Source organism: Zeugodacus cucurbitae, chromosome 3, assembly GCF_028554725.1.
Source record: "Zeugodacus cucurbitae isolate PBARC_wt_2022May chromosome 3, idZeuCucr1.2, whole genome shotgun sequence".
In the NCBI taxonomy this organism is placed as follows: Eukaryota; Metazoa; Arthropoda; class Insecta; order Diptera; family Tephritidae; genus Zeugodacus; species Zeugodacus cucurbitae.
The window spans coordinates 3,557,779-3,574,959 of NC_071668.1; the positions used below are offsets into that span (position 1 = coordinate 3,557,779).

General features: G+C 36.6%; 1 protein-coding gene across 12 annotated transcripts in view; it reads right to left on the reverse strand.

Annotated features, from left to right (window-relative positions):
• The window catches only part of LOC105213057 (protein turtle), a 110,962-nt gene that overhangs the window by 58,185 nt on the left and 35,596 nt on the right, over nucleotides 1-17,181 (reverse strand). For all 12 annotated transcript variants that reach the window (XM_054228102.1, XM_054228100.1, XM_054228101.1 and 9 more), the window contains exon 3: nucleotides 12,573-13,101. In XM_054228102.1, coding sequence (XP_054084077.1) covers nucleotides 12,573-13,044 — 472 coding nt within the window. In that variant the 5' untranslated portion in view covers nucleotides 13,045-13,101. The remainder of the gene's footprint in view (nucleotides 1-12,572; nucleotides 13,102-17,181) is intronic.

The following is a 17,181-nucleotide window of genomic DNA, read 5'->3' on the forward strand; positions in this document are numbered from 1 at the left end:
AACCGCACCAATATAACTCTCTATCTCAAAAGTTCTGACTGCTGGGAGTATCTCATGAAGGAAATCTAGTTTAAAATCTTAAACTTAAGAACAAATTGCTTACGAGATATATTGCTCTTTTGCTCTATACATATACATATCTATAGAGAATCTAGAACCATTTGAGAATTACAGCGAATACTTCATCAATTCGACAATGAAGTGAAGTGCATGTTACGGCAAACATAACGACGCAAAATTGTTATTCCACTGGACAACCATAGCAATCATTGACACCAACTGAAGAGTCATTATTCTGGCACGACAAGGAATTGAGGGCAAAGACTGGAGCTAAACAAGCAACGAATATCAAACAAATAATGCAGAGTGTGAAGGACGAAAATAAAAATAGAACGCAACGACAACTAACTTATATGAGTGAGTGGTTGTGAGTCGTTAGAGTGGCTGGAGTCGACGACGAGTGTGTGCCATGGCATAAGAGGAATTCATAAACACAACAAGCTAAGCACAAGTGGCAGAGAATCGAAATAAGAAGAACAACACAACTGCACTCATAAGCTCGTCAGCTCGTCAGCTTGAGAGCTCGACAGGGAAGACGTGCTGCACTTCCGTGCGGAAGTATCAAGTGTTCAACGATGACGCTGACGATGACGACAACAGCAACGACTTCAGCAGCATCGACATTCACGATGTCGTTGACAATGTCGACAGTGGCGTTGATTGGATGGTCGCACCAGTGCGCTGCGCCAACTCGAGTGCAGGTGGCATGTCCGAAGTGCGCGCTCAAAATGTACAAGACACTCACACACGCTCACATGCATACGTGCCTGTGCTGTGCTGTTGGCCAAAGCAGCAAACTGGAATTAAAGTATGCACTTCGCTGCTCGAATGTCAAACGCTCGACGAAACGGGGAGCTAAGACCCGGTCATTGTTATTACAATCCCACGACCAAACACAATTCGCATACGAAAATATGACATCCCAGCGCTGGGAAATGACGATTGACTTACTCGCTGGCAGCCTTTGGCCGTTGTCATTGATGTTATGTCATTGTTGTTGTCAGCGCTGACGTTGTCGCCGCCGCCGATGCTATGCGATTTGCTGTCATTTCGATCCACTTCAATGCAATGCGATATTTTACGTTGCTGCACATGCAAACGCTCCACACGCCTCACTCCTCTCTCTCTATTTCGGTTTGTGTGTGTGTGTGAGTGCGCTGTCGTCGGAAGCTAATGCAATGCGACATGCTATTGACACTTGTGCGGCTTGGCAGGTCGCAGGCACCAAGTGGCGCTTAGATTACATACATTTGGTGGAAGATTGTGAAGTGTAGAAGACACTTCGCTAGACTTCTGTCATGTACAAGAAAGTGGTATGTAGTGGTTTGGTGAACGTATTTTAAGCTTGGATATTTGTTGGGAATTTTTACAAGAACTATTAGGAGATTTGAATTAAAAACTTCATATGAAAAGTGAAGAAAGAGTAATAATAGAACGACTAATTTTGAAATTTCCGCTAGATGGCGCTCGAGATCTTTGAATTTGTATTTAACTACTTTACTATTTTGTTTATTAAAAATTATAAAAAATATTAAAAAAAAAAATTTCATAGAATTATCTTGTCTTCTCCTCCTCCCTTTTCAACATAACCTCAATTATTGTGTCAAGTATGCTAAGTGTGTCTACGTAGTTCTCGCTGCCACTCATTAAATGAGAGATATATAATTTCTAAGTTACATAAAAAATTCATATACACCCACCCTAACACCCTTCTCAATTTCAACTAAAGAATTTTACGAGGCAATATCTATACATAATTGTATCTACATGTGAATAAACCTGATCCATAATGCCCTACATACACGGCACACACCTACACACACTCTCATTCGCCTTTATTGAACTCTCCTGTCAATACACACACTCACACCTCCGCCCACTCATCAACACCACCAAAGCCACCTACACATTCGTTTGCTTTTTCATTTCCTTCCAGCGGCGTTGCTTTCGATTTGCAGTTTATTGCTCTTGAGTCTTACATGCGCTGTTGTTGTTTGTTGCTGTAGCATGTCAATGGCCATTGTTGTTGTTGTAGTTTGTTAAGTGTATTGGCACAATTTTCGCGCATCATGCAATACTCGCTGAATCGTCCATTTGTTAGTTCGCTCAATGGTTGGTCCATTCGTGCGCATTGACACTTTTATTTCATTAGTGTTTATCAGTCACTCCACAGGATAGCACAGGATACAGAGCAACAGCGGCAGTAGCAGCAGTAAGTGGCCGTTAGGAAAAATGTGGCCAGATTGCGTCAATTACAATTGGAGTGTTGGCAAATTGGATGTGTGATTTTTATTTATTTTTATTTTTCCTTTTTTAATTCTTGCTGTGTGAAACTCCATAAAATACAAATTTTACTCTTTCACGGAATTCTCTTTGTCCAATAATATAAATATAAATTTTTATTGGTTCAAATATTGACAAAGCATTGGCGGTTATTTGCTGTTAGCCTTAACGGGATTTTATGTGATTTTTGTTTGTGTGACAATTAAATGAACAGTGCTCTTAAATGGGTAATTCAAGCGCACATAAACACTTTCTGTGTGAGCAGTAAAAGTTTATCGATTTCTTAATATCTCTGAGTTGAAGCGGCAAAGTAGTTAGTTAGAATTATGGTCTACAAATTATAGTTCAACAGTAAACTATAAAATGATTTCACAATCACTATCACTCAATAATGAAATATATGTAAAATAATTTTCGAATTTTTAAGAGCTTTAGAAAGCTCTTAAGTAACTTAATAAAGCTTACAAGGATTTCTATCCTTTGGATAAATTATTGAATACTGGTTCTTTGAACACATTTTTACTGACAGTAATTGTTGCTCAATTATTTATCGTTAGGCATTTTAATGAATCCTAGAATATTTTATGTCGGAAACTTTCAGTCAAACTACTACAAGTCTTTATTTATAGATGTATTTGTAGTTGATAAGCTTTCACATGCGTGTTTATATACACAATAGCATTTCCAATGATTGACAACTTAAGGACTATGGCAATAGGAGCTTTTCAATAGTCCTGCACTTTACTTTTGTAGCATGAAAGCTTTGATGGTATTTGTGATTGCAATTAAATCCTTGTAAAGAAATAAACTGGTACTGAACTCGCTTAAAACTGGTATAAAGCAAATAGTACAAGCTGAATTTGTTCGACAATTTTCGGAATCTCTAGAGATTTTCACATGAAACACTCTTAAGTGTGGTTAAATGGTATATTAAGCCCTTGCAATGAAATAAACTGTTACTGAAATCGCTAAAAACTGGTATAAAGCAACTGGTATAAAAAGAACTAGTTCGACGATTATCCGAATCTCTCATATTTTTTTTTTATGTGACGCCACTGACACTGTTAAGTGTGGTTATATGACTGATACCTGTCAGAAAGGTACCAATCCAAATTAGTTAAAAATGAAACCAATACTAAAAGACATGAAAAATACAGTTCAAAATTCTCTAATGGATTGTAGAAGCCTACGAATATTTTGAAATCTGCTTCTTTTCATCTTTGTTTCTTGTTTTCTGAAATGCTAGTTAAAAACTAGTCACTTCACTGGGTAGTATGCTTTTCTAAGCGTAATTTTTAGATAGTTTCTCTTCACTGTAGTTAGATATATTGCTGGAAAAGAGAAGCGTATTCGTTTGACGCCAAGACTGACAGTTCTTTATAGGTACATGTGTGAGCTCACCCTATATTCGGTTGTGGAAAGGCAGTCAGGTATTGTTTACAGCGTTGATTGACAGCTATTTGCTTGTTAATTTTGAAAGCAATTTCCAGTAAATCAATAGCAAACGATAATTCAACTCAAAACAAGCGGCAAGTAGCAGAGACAGCGGCATAGTTGCTTTTAACATCAAGGACTTGCAGTAACCCACTTTTCAACTACAACTCAGGTACATTACTTAGCCATTAAGCGTATGCGTTTAGGTGAAAAATCCTGTTTCCAAATTCAATAAGGATGCATTTACAAAGCGCTCCTTTATAACAACCAATTTTGCCATTAAAAATTTGCGGCCGTTGCCCTCCCACACTACTGACAACAGCATGCTCAGGGTGGGGCAACAATGGCTGGCTAATAAGGACACTGTGGAGTAAGCGCAAAAAGGTAGATAAACAAGCGTAAATAGGCTTGCAATTGTAGCTTAGTACATGCTTAAGCAAGTAGAAAGTGGGTAGAGCAAAGGCTGATAAATTATGGAGTGGTTGTTTTGAAGTGGTCTCTGTTGCGGCTACAAACCGAAATATATACTAGACTTGGTACAAGTAGCACTGTGTAATGCGCTATAAACCCATTTCGAAAGAAAAGCTTCGATGAGCAATTGATGCAGTGAAAAGCTCATTGAAACGTGATAACCCAATTCTTGGCAGTTGGAAAAGAGAAAACAATGCGATTACAAAAACAACAAAAAAACACAAATAGCAACGTTTACTGCTTGTGATTTAGCAGATAAGCCGCAGACAGTTGAGTGAATGGAAAAAGAAAAGAAATTTCTTTTGTTGGTATGAGAGAGAGTCGCAGAAACAAAAGAAATCACTGCAGGAGCTCGTTGTGTGTTGTTTAAAGTTGCAAACAAGTTAACGATAAGAAATTGTAAGCTTTAGATGCACTACTTAAAATGTTAAAATTTGGGGCGCTCGTCAAATAGATTTCGCTAAAATGCTAGCAAGTGAAAGCGTGAATGAAAGTATAAGTGAAAACTGAAATAAAATTTTGAGTGAAAGCTCGAATGGAAGCTTTAGTGAAAGCTTTAATGAAAGCTCTAGTAAACAATCCTTTGGTAACACTTTAAATTCATTTACTTCCAGTATTTTTTACTAGAGTTTTCATTAAAGCTTTCACTCAACCTTCATTCCCGCTTTCACTAAAAATTTTGTTATATGTATTATGTATGAATATCCACCATAGCCCACAGGTCCCATTACAATACTCAATTTCCATATATTCTCTACTGCAATTATTGACTTTCACTACTTTTATCTAGTCGATTAATTTGGGTCATATTCATTTATTGCCAAGCGTATGAATATTGAATTTTTCACTAAACTATCGCTTATACGCCTGCATCGGCATTTCACTGCGGCTGTTCGTATATATTCGTACACACGGGCATGCTTTTCAATGGCTTGAAAATGTGTCAGTGGATATATTTAAATACAATTTGAATATGCTGACATTTACCCTTTCATCAGCCGAAAAGATAAATTTTCCTACTTAATTTTAATGACATGCCAACAAGCGAACGAGTGCTGGCCTACTTATAGCTAGGTAATTGCATTACAACCCGGTGGGCAAGTGCAGTAAGGTGAGAATTAACGCAGAACTAGTGTCAGACTAGGGTGTAACTAGTTGTCCGATTAGAACATATCATATTCTTAAAAGGCGATGAGTTAAGTGAGGTCAGATTTTAGTCAGCAATATACTCGTTTCCTACTTGTTCAAAACAGACTAGTAGACTACTAGTTCTGGTTTAATTTTCCCGTCCTGTGTGAAGTTTCCATGTAGTGAACTACAGTGAGCTTTCACTTCCAGTGTAAAACCTGCTGATGTCTGCTCTTTAAATGCAATTTTTGGCTGAATGAACCAGCGATTTAATGACATGTGAGTCACATTTATTTATTGTTGGCATTTATTTAAATACATGAATGCGTGTAAATACAACTCTGTTTGCTTTAAATATAGGTTTGTAGGCGCACATTAACCAGTTGTGTGCATAAAAGCTTAATATGGTACAGCCTCTACAAATTAATTGCAAATAGTACAATTTAAATTTAAATGTTTGCAGATAATTTTATATGTGATACAAATATAAATATTTAATGGCGTTAAAATGTAATGAAAATTTAAAATACATTCTTGGAACACAGTATATTGTTGGTGTAACCATCGGAGGAGCTATTGAATTACAAAAAAATTTAAGATTTTGAGCTGCTGCTCTCAAAATGAGGTTTTTCGGAAATTTAGAAGTTTTCTGCTACCAAATTATCCCCCACTAAGTGGTACTTACAGCATTCCACAGTGTAGTATAAATATTTCTCTTAAATTTGTAACATTAAACTCATGCGCTCCTAAATGTATACTTCACTTCTGCGCTATTTCGTCGAATACAAATAATATTGCAGCAAATAAATCTAGTTTCACAACAAATTACAGTTAATTAAGTATTGTGTACAATTTGGGGTAAACGCGAGTCAAATGAAGGACGGCCCACACTTACAGACCAACACAATAACTCATGTAATTTCGAGGGGCTGAGGGGACATTTCAGAATTTACAAACATTTCATCAAAAGTTTTCATTAGCGACATTTGTCAATTTCATGTGCCACGAAATGGTCGAACGAAAACAAATTCGGCAAAATTTGCAAGAATATTTCATTATCTTGCGACAGCTGTGGCCAACAGCGCTGGCCGCGCGAATTGCGGTGAACGACGGAGGCGTGAGCCGAAGTTGGTTTCGCGTGGAAATATTTCATGTAAACTTTATAACGGTCAGAGGGCGCATAAACCAAGCTATCGACTAAGAGGTGGTGTTTCGTGGGGGGCGCGGCTGTCATGTCATTTATTGAGTTAACATTTTGTTTGAATTGACTGCTCGTTGGCCGTGTTGTTATTGGCGTACGCGTGCGCGGCATATTTAGAAAATGCAATTACGCTAACGCGCCGCCATTTTCGCAGCCAATTTTTGCACGCATACCCAAATAAACTGGAATACATTTGCTGTGGCATGTTGCATGGTTATTTGGCGCAAAGTTTATATTTATCGATACGGCGCTGTTGTGCGCAGCGTTGAGGCGTTCAGCCGCTCCAGTTTGGTGTGAAGTTTAAAAAGCGAAATGAATGGCCTTAATTTCCGGTCACATGCCTCTTTTGACATTTCACTGCCAACTGCTCAAAACCGAAAACTTGAGATTTGCACACACTTCCAACCTTCGGCAGCAGCAACTCAAACACCTTTTTGCGACGCCTAATTTATGAGCATTTGTTATTTGTTGCGGCATTGCGCTGCTGTACATAAATAGTTGGTTGCCAACGCTTTTCCTTGCCAATTGTTTGTAATTAAATTATGGCGCGTTAGGCAAAACTTTTCGACTTAAACGAGCGCGTTCCAAAACTAAGCACGAACAGCACGAAACAGAGCACGAGGAAATAAATGCTGTACATTAATGCGGAGGCATGGGTGGGGCGTGGCGAAAGCGCCAAAGGCTTACTGCGTTGGCAAAGTTATGTGAAAAGGGATTATGCGAATTTTTGCCGAAGAAAGGTGTCGGTAAATGCGCATTCAAAGGCAGCGCGCACAAAAATAAAGTTTTCCTCTTGCTTTATGCGAAATCAGAAAATAAATGCAAAAGTTTATAAAAACTTTGCTAATATAAAATTAGCTTACGTAATAAGGTAAATTTAGGGAGAAATTTCATAAAATTAAAGCTATTTGAGTTGCTTTTCAACTTGCTGTGTATAGTAGAGTAAGCTTTCTTTAATGGTGGACGTGATTGTGGTGGTATTTCGGACATAAGAAAGCTTTTTGCAGACGCTTTAAGTTTTGCCAGATCTTTAATGTGACTGAAAAAGATTCTAAATATAACCAGAAGAGCTCAGTCGAATATCTTATTCTCATAAATAGCTTAAACAAAGGTTTTATTAGAGCTTTCACTATGATAATTTCGAATAATGTTTTACTAATAATAATAATGGGTATGTGCCTTCAATAAAAGCTCTGTCAAATTTTGAAATGCGCCTAATTGTAGGCAACACAATTTATTATTTTTAGATTACAATGAACAGGAAAACGGAAAAAAGTGCAGGCTTAACTGAAAATCTCTTTCACAGTTTAATGTGAGTAAAATTAATGTTACTGAGTTTTCCACATCAGCCGGAGTTTACCACTTTTTACCACAACAATTTATATATGTAAAAAAAAGTTGCCCGTACAACTCATTAAGCTATTAAAAGCTACAAGCCAAAGTCCGCCTTAATTGCGACCACAAAAAAAGTCAACCTGTACGCCTACAACGAATTTTAATTATCAAGCGTGGGTGATGTGATTAAAAACTAACAAAACAACCGTAAGGGGAGGGTCTAACGTGGCTCAATTATCCGCTACGTAAAACATGTGTGTCTGCATGCAGCAAGCTTTAATGCTAAACTGTGCCTCGTTTTTTCCGCTATGAATGTTGGTGTTGTTATTGTCTTGATTGCCGCAGCAGTTAAAAAGAATTTATGTAAATTTTATAATGTCAACAGGCTGGCAACAGCTGCGCACGCTTTTTGCTAGTTTTACTATAATACAACTTTACTGTACGGTGATGAACGGTAGTTTATGTTATAGTTGTATTCACGTAAAGTAATATTTAACGAGCTGGCAAGTTTGTTTTAGACTATGCTGAATAGGTGGATTAAACAGTTGGCTGGAGAGTGATTTGCTTTGGTCTTTATTATGCTGCTTAGCGCATTTGAAAAATCAATTAGCTTTGAGTACTTAGTCTATGAGAAAAATAGCTCCAAGTAATACTTAAACTCTCGCAGAACTCTAAATTTTTATTCAAGTAGGCTTAGTATAGAAGTTACTGAAAACTTGATCGAAAAAAGTATGAAAGCCTGTAGAGAAAGAGGCCTAATTTTTATTTTTTAAAATTTTGTACTAACTTCAGATTGATTTTATAGACCAAAAATTAGCTAATTCTACATGTAGTAGTGTCAATATCTTCTATCAAGTAGTTAGACCCGTCCGAATCAGGAATTATGAACTTGAAACCCACACCGAATGCCTGATTTAAGAACATATTTCTCTCGTGTAAGTTATTGTGCTCATAGACGAAATGATGAAAGCTCCATCGAAAAGCTCACTATCAGTTATTACATTGGAAAGCCAATACAGCTTTTAGGCACAGTGAAAGTTCTCGATCTTTTATGTAATCAACAATCTTCACATGGTCGATTAGATGATTTAAATATATATTTTACTTGTAAGCTTTAAAAGCTCGTTGAGCTTTCACTTGAATATATTAAGATATGTGCTTCAATGATTTCAAAGAGCGTTGATATTTCTTCAGCGGTAGTTCTTGTACCAAAAACTTAACTGATTTGAGACTCTTGAGAAAATTATTCCTAACTACTTAATTATTTACGCTGTAAATTATATAATGACCAACAAATATTCGATAATCAATATGAGTGGCCTTGTGAAGTCGTTGCCATGCCACTTTTCAACTAATAACCTGTACTTAAATATTTCCTTTGTTGTATACAATTCAACAAAATTCTAGTAATCAAGCTTGATTTATTTAACAAGTCAAAGGAAGAACAAAAAAACATACAGAACACGGAAAATATGCTTGGGTGCTTATCACCGGACATTGATCAATGCTTGACGTGGCCGTCGGCGCCCCAAGTAACGGAATTTGTCAGCAGTTTGAGAGCGTGATAAATGCGTATATATTTATTTGTAGAAGTTCAATCAACGCCTGTCAAATGTGAGTGACGCCTACAATAAATAGGCGAGGAGGAGGTGGGGCAGGAGAAAAGTTCAAAGGACAAGCCAAAAAAAATTATTGGTCGTTTACAAATACATGCAGACATATGAATAGTGAAAATGTATGTTTGGTGGTGTAAGAAATATGTCTGCTTTTGCATAGACGCGAGCAAATAAAGAAATTAATATTTCATATTAAGCTAACGGCATATTTTTTTATAATAACTGTGCTTTATTGGATTTTCACTGTCTATACATAAATATATATATATAAGGGTAGTTACACATTGAGCTTTGTGTGTTGCTCAGTTTTTCAGCAGAGATATTACCGTTACTCGTTGCAGTGTGTCGTTTGTTAATTTTGTTTATTCCTACTACAATAATGGTAACAATAACGGTGTATTGGTGGCACGGCCAATTTACTGATTGACATCGTTAGCCTTAATGTTATCAATGACATTATTAACATAAGGACGGACAAGCAGCCACGACGACATAACGATGTCACTCACTCACACCTACACCTACGACGACAGTGGCTGTTGACGAGCGCCTACAAATACGAATGTGGCTGTGTGGCTCGTTTTATGCAAAGACATTTCCTTCATGCTTTAAACACCAATTTGGCCACCTTGTCGCGCGCCTTCACCACCTCCCACCTCTTTACGCATCACTTCCAACTTCCCATCGATATTTGTGCGGTATCTTTCGTCCGCCTCGTTCGTGTCGTCAGTGGCCACAGCAACAACACAGTCATTGATATCGCCTTAACTTTGTTAATGTCAACGATAAGTAAAGTGTTTGCATTGAGGCTGCACACTCGGTTCAGAGGAGTGTGCGTTCGGCCGTCTTCGTCTGTTGGTGCGCATATATCGTTGACCGCCTATGTCGTGTACGCTATTCATCTCGCTTTCAGCGCTGTTTCTTGTTTATTTTAAGCTTACTCCTGGGTTTTATTTGCTTTTTGCTCGCTTTTCTGTTTTTTTCTTTGTTTTTTGGTTTGGCTTCCTTTAGCTCTCCTGCTCTCCTCGCTTTCAATGTGTGCTTTTACTTTTCAAAGGACATTATTTTGATTTATGATGAGCCATTGATCTCATACCGTTAGTTCGAAAGCGTTTTTATTGTGTTCATTGCTTGCGCGTGCTTGATTTTGAGTGGCAACGGTAATTTTAGCTTCAACGAAGTGGAACATTTTTGGAAATTCTTAAAACACATTCTCCATTTAATTTCAATTTTATGTATTAATATTAATGCTTTATTGCATGCTTTCATGTAATAAACATTTTTTACTGCGAACAATGCGAAATGACGTTCATTTTGGCATAAATATATTTCAAGTAATTTATTGAAAACTTTGGCTTTTACGAATATGGTGCAACCCATTTTGATTAAAATATTTGTATTTAATGAAGCTATTTTGGTTTTAAGTAGTGTCTTTGTTGAGTACAGCTCTTTTTAGGATTCGAATATCTTGAACTTTTTCGAACATCTCGACCTCTAGCTATGATTTCGACTTAGTTTTTTCCTTTAACTCGCCATTGCTTCGAGAATTGCTGGTAAGACGCCTTACATTTTGGTTTTTGTAGTTTATTAAAAAAAAATATTGTACAATATTTTCAAAATTATTGTGCAATATTTTCTGTTACATATTTCATATTACAATAAAGTTGTATCTGAGGTCTTCTAATACTTAGATGACTATACGAGTAATTATTGTACAATATTTTCAAAAATATTGTACAATATTTTCAAATATATTGTGCAATATTTTCAAAAATATTTTAAAAAAGTTTTATTTGTGATTTTGTAATATAAGTAATGCGAGTTGTTGAGCCTAAAAAAATCTGTAGTCTCCAAAAATGTATCAGTAAAAAAGCTCTGAGATCAATAACTGTTGCTATATTTCCAAGACTCAATTAATTTCATCCCAATCATATATATTTACTTCATTGTCTAAATGACACTTCTTCTCAACTCTTGAATTTCTGAAAATGTCTACACTTGTATAAAAAACAACAAAAACACGAACAGAAGGACTACAGATCGGCAGCAGTTCTTCTCTGTTCATTTTATGGAATCGCCATTTCCACTTGACACATCCGGCAAGAGAGCATTCAATCACCAGGCGAATAAACAATCCCTTCACAAACACACACACACACACATTCGCTTACTTAAATTGACAGGGACAACGCACAACAACAACAATACCAAGCTGCAACGCCGTGCAAATGCAATATCCTGTCGTTTATTTGTTGTTTGTCTTAACGGTTGGTTTTTTGCTGACACAGCATTGCATGGAATTCAATTAAAATTCAGCTGCCCAAATCCACCTGCATGACCGTTGCACAGCCGTCGCCGCGGCATGTTGCTTTTGTTTGGTCCGCTATTTTTCTAGGGTTTGGCTCTGTTGCAGCTTTTGTTTTGCGGCTTTTGCCATTCTCATTCAACTGCCTCGACTCTGGTGCGTTCTTTTTGCAAATCTCCATTTCGATTGTCAAGCACTTTTGTCGGCGGCGGGGAGAAGTGGTTGGGAGCGTTAGAGTTTGCATTGCGCTTTTATGGTTGTTGAGAAGTATCTACTAGTCTGTGGCTCGAGGCTCTCAGTATGTTATGTTCAAGTAAATTACAGCATTTTTGAATCAAAATAATAACAAGAATAACAAAGCGCTTAGAGTGGTTGTAAACTGTAGCGCTTAGGTTATAGTGTAAGAGTGTCCGGAACTGGGATAAGAATAAGCCTGATTGTAAATAAATTCAGGAAAACTTCGAATCATGGTCTGAGCAACAAAAAAATTTAAAATTAACAGAAATTTGCTGTAATACACTTTATTGTCGAAGAGACGTTCGATTATAGAGACCAGGATCCGCTCTCGTTATTACAACAAAAATCAATATATTAAATGAAATTCCTGATATAGCGGTACTTGACCCTTCTTACTCCAAAAAAATTCTCCGTAATTTCTATACTTCTCATCCAATATTATCCATCTGAAAGTTCGCTATTTTTTTAACCAAAAAAATTGGGTTTTCACCCTCCCACTCACCTGGTATGTTTGCATGTGTGGTTTGCAACAGCAAAACCAGCAATAATATAATAAACTGATGCGTTTGCTGCAGTCGGTTTATGCTGTTGCTGTTTTTGTTGTTGTTATTGTTATTGTTATTGCTACGGCAACAACAACCGCTCGCACACTGGTGCTGGTCGTTTACTGGCTCTCTGCTGCTTTGGTTGATTTTGGTAGAATTTTCATCAAATATTGGGATTTTCGTTGATTTGCGGTTTGCAAGTGATTTCGAAATGATTGTTGTTTTTGTTGGTACAGCTTGCGGTGAAAACGCTTGGTTGTTGGTGCTGTTTGTATTTTCTTTTGTTGTTGTTGTTGCTGTATTGTAAGCAACGTTATTATTTAAGTTGTTGTAATTGTTGTTGTTGTTGTTGTTTGTGGCGAACGATGATCGCGACCGGCTTAATGCCTGACACCACCGGTAAGACCCAGGGTCCGCACACACGCCCATGCCTCTGGTCCCATAGTCAATGCCGCTAACGGATCGTCCTCATTGCAGCGGCGTCATCTGGAATTATAGAAGGGAGTTAGGATTAGTTTATCATATTTCATATCAAATTTCTTAGAAATTTAAAATAAAATATATATTTTTTTAAACTAAAGACAATGCCCTTAAAGTAAGGACTATTTCAAATTAGAGATGAACAGATTCATTGCTCTTTATTGAGCCAGAAGCCTCTATAAGTCTTGCGGTAGTAACTATTTATATGTGCCAGAAGAAACATATTTTCTTTCCAGACTTTTTCCACCCCCTATGTGTCTTGTGGTAGTAACAATTATATCTATAATGACCCAGAAGAGACCAATTCTCTGACGAAGCTTTAAACCTGTCTCTCATTTGTGCTGTCATCGTCTCAGTCCCTAACTTTTTTTCCGAAATTCTTTTCTTTATTTTGTCCAAAGTGAAAGTTGCTGCATAATTGCCTTCAAGGCATCAATCTCAGTCTTTCGTATGTCATTTCATGATGCACTCGAAGCACAAATTGCTTGCTCCACTTGTCATACAAAGGCTCTTTCGTATGTTCTATACTTCATACTCTCTCTCTCTCTGCCTGCCTCCCTTACAACTGAAAATACATTTCTTTACCGATCAGAATCTGAGTTGGACAAGAAAATTGAATTTGCGGTTAACTCGTAGATTTACCACAAAAAACACACACACGCACCCACACACAGTTAGGCGCATGCACACATACATGTATTCCAATTGGAAACCTACATTCTAGTTGGCAACCTATACTCGGCCTTCGTTCATTGCCTATTCAGAAATTTAAAATTGCAATTTTGTGTTTGTTTTCTCGATAACATGACATAATTTCCAATGCAAATACAATAATGTTTATGAGCAAATGCAATAACGCACTGATAGCTGGAAAATAGATTCGGATTTGTGTGCAAATATTACAAGTAGATAGATAGATAGATAGATAGAGGCATGAATTAAATGTTGAAATTGTAATTCACCGGGTGTGTGTGTGTGTGTGTGTTTGTGCTTTGATTACCTCATCAAATAGTAAATAATTTCACATATTTGTATTGCAATCAGCACTTATATGTATGTGAGAGTGCTTAAATAATTGCGATTTTTTCGTTCGAGCATTAAGTAAAGAAAACAAAATGAGAAATTTATATTTTCTATTTGCTTTTAGGATTATTTCAAACTCTATTTGTTGAGCGTAGAAGTAATTGAGAACAAACTAATAATTAGAAATTTTATTTTACAGTTAATCGCTACATTTTATTTTCATTTAATTTCAAATTTATGAAAAAAATAAATTCAGTAGTGAACTGCTTTGATGAGAAGTGAATCTTGAGCGACCCAGAACCCTCTTAGATTACAAGATAATATGATACAACAACTACAAAAACAAAACAAAAATTCTCACTAAGTAATAATAAGACTCAGCTAAACACTTAAGACACCATTCTTAACCCTTTCAAGCGCACATACAAATTCGCCCGAATTGCCAACTTTTAATGTCAATAAGAAGCGTTAGGTGGCGCATATTTGTATAGGCAAGTGTTTGTTTTGTCTTACTTTCCGTATTACATGTTGTAAAATTAGCAGATTAATTCTCAAGCACACACACATATACATAACAGAAGACACCAGGGGTTGTCTTTAACTATACTTCGACACCTGCTTTGTGATTGCGCACGCCGATAAAAAGTTTTGCATTTTCACACCACAGCACAATGGCAGAGCACATCCGTTTCATGTGTGCACGAAAGTTTTGGCATTGTCAACGCCTAAATGTATGCCGGCAATAATACCTGAATACGCTCCAATACGCTTCTACACAAGTAGGCGCAAAAGATTTCGTGTCACAGCGTGTGGGCGGTGTCTTTATTGTTTTAGCATTGAGCCTATGTATCTATTTATACTTATACATATATGTGTATTCATTTATTCGCAACTAATGCGAAGCTTTTATGTTCAAGCTGAAGCTAGAAACTTAATTTAAGTGATTAGAGTGTCTGAACTTCTTTGTATAAAGATATAATATAATATGAAGCACGCACAATCATGTACAATCATGTACAACTCTGAAGAATTCTTTAATTTTTCTTTATTTTATCTCAAAAAGCTTTGAGTCCCTAAAATACACCCTTTATATCAATTGTTGTTGTTGTATCAATTAGATCCTCTACTTCAGTTTCTTATACGATACGAGATAGAAATTATGTTAAAATATCGTCAACAGTTCAACGCACGAACTTGGTGCTTTTTCAGAAAGGAGCTTTTTGGGAGCTTTTTATTACGAATATTGAAAAAATGTGATTTAGAGTGATCAATATAAAAGAATTGTTTGTTCCGGAGTTTAACTTATTCAACTTGATATTTTCAAACAAAAAGCTCACTGTTGGAGCTTTCATAATACAATTATTTTTTAAGTAAGTATCATCTAATCTGAAAAAAGCTTTGAGTCGGTAAAATACACACTTTCTATCAATTATTGTTGTTGTAGCGGTTATATAGATCCCCTACATCAGGTTTTTTATACGGTTGATAGAACTTATGTTAAAATAACGTCAACAGTTCAACGCTCGAACTTGGAGCTTTTTCAAAAAGAAGCTTTTTGGCAACTTTTTATTACGAATATTGTAAAAATGTGATTTAGAGTGATCATTATTAAAGAATATTATACTTAGTGTACTTGATATATTGAAACAAAAAGTTCACTATTTGAGCTTTTATAATACAATTTTTGTATATTAATTATTGTTGTTGTTGTTGTAGCGTTATATAGATCCTCTACATCAGTTCTTGTTATACGGTTGTTAAAAATTATATTAAAATGTCGTCAACCCTTCAACATATGAACTTAGAGCTTTATCAAAACGGAGCTTTTTAGTAGCTTTTTATTACGAATATTGCAAAAGTGTGGTTCCATATTAAAGAATTGTTTTTTTTCGCGGCTTATGCTTATCCTACTTGACATTTTCAAACAAAAAGCTCACTGTTTGAGCTTTTATAATACATTTTTTTTAACTAAGTATCATCTAAGACCAAGAATATGTTGAAAGTTGTTAACAATAGCTGATTTCCTCTCTGTTAACATACACAGCTTTTCGGAAGAATTTTACCGTTGCAAAGCTTCCGTAGTTTGTTTAAATTCGATTTTCATTGTAAAGCAAAATCCTCAAATCAATTCATTACAAAAATGCAAATAACCAAAATCTCTATGGCAACGAGGCAACTGGCAATTACAATGAACCGCAAACAATCATTGCAATCGTTCGATCAACCGACGAACTCAACTGCAACCGAAAATACATTGGCAATTCATTAATGCTGCCAACGACCTCCAACAATAAACTGGACAACTGATGGCCAAAGGAAGCTGAACACACACACACATACAGCCAACTATTTGCTGAGCATTTTAAATTTGTATGTTGGCTATTGGATATCATGCGCTCGTAGCTATATACGATTGATAACATTTCGTATGACAATACCGTTAAAATGGAATTTCCTTTTTCCGCAAATTGTTGAAATGATTTCATTACATTTGTAGGATGCTTTGTACAGGATATCCTCATGGCAGCCGAAATCAACAGAGTACTCGTACACCACTCGCTCAAAATGCGAATCAGTCAATGAAGTGCGGGAGAGTGTAAAGGGTACTGAGGGTAAATGCATGTGTAATGTTGAATATAGAGTGAATACGAAAAAGTTGGCTCAGCTGACAAATGTGCCTGCTGCCTGATAATTTGAATTAAACTCAGCCACTCACACACATACACAGGGCGAAGGTAACCACTTAATGCATTTACACACACACACACACTTCTTTGTGCACTTTTAGGTGAGTGCGTCTGCAACAACGTTGAGGCCAACTGCCGACTTGCCGAAATTGTGTGGCTACGCTGATTGCAGACAAAAGCGCACCGCCAAACACACATACACTCACATACATCTACTCAGTGGTGTGTGTCTCACCGAAATCACATCAGCATGCAAAAACCACCGGCAGTCAGGCAACAACAACAACAATTGCAACTACAACAAAGTGCATACTTCATGAAATTTATTCGCTTACATGCACACCTTCCTTCACGTAGCTACCGTTTGGGTAACGGT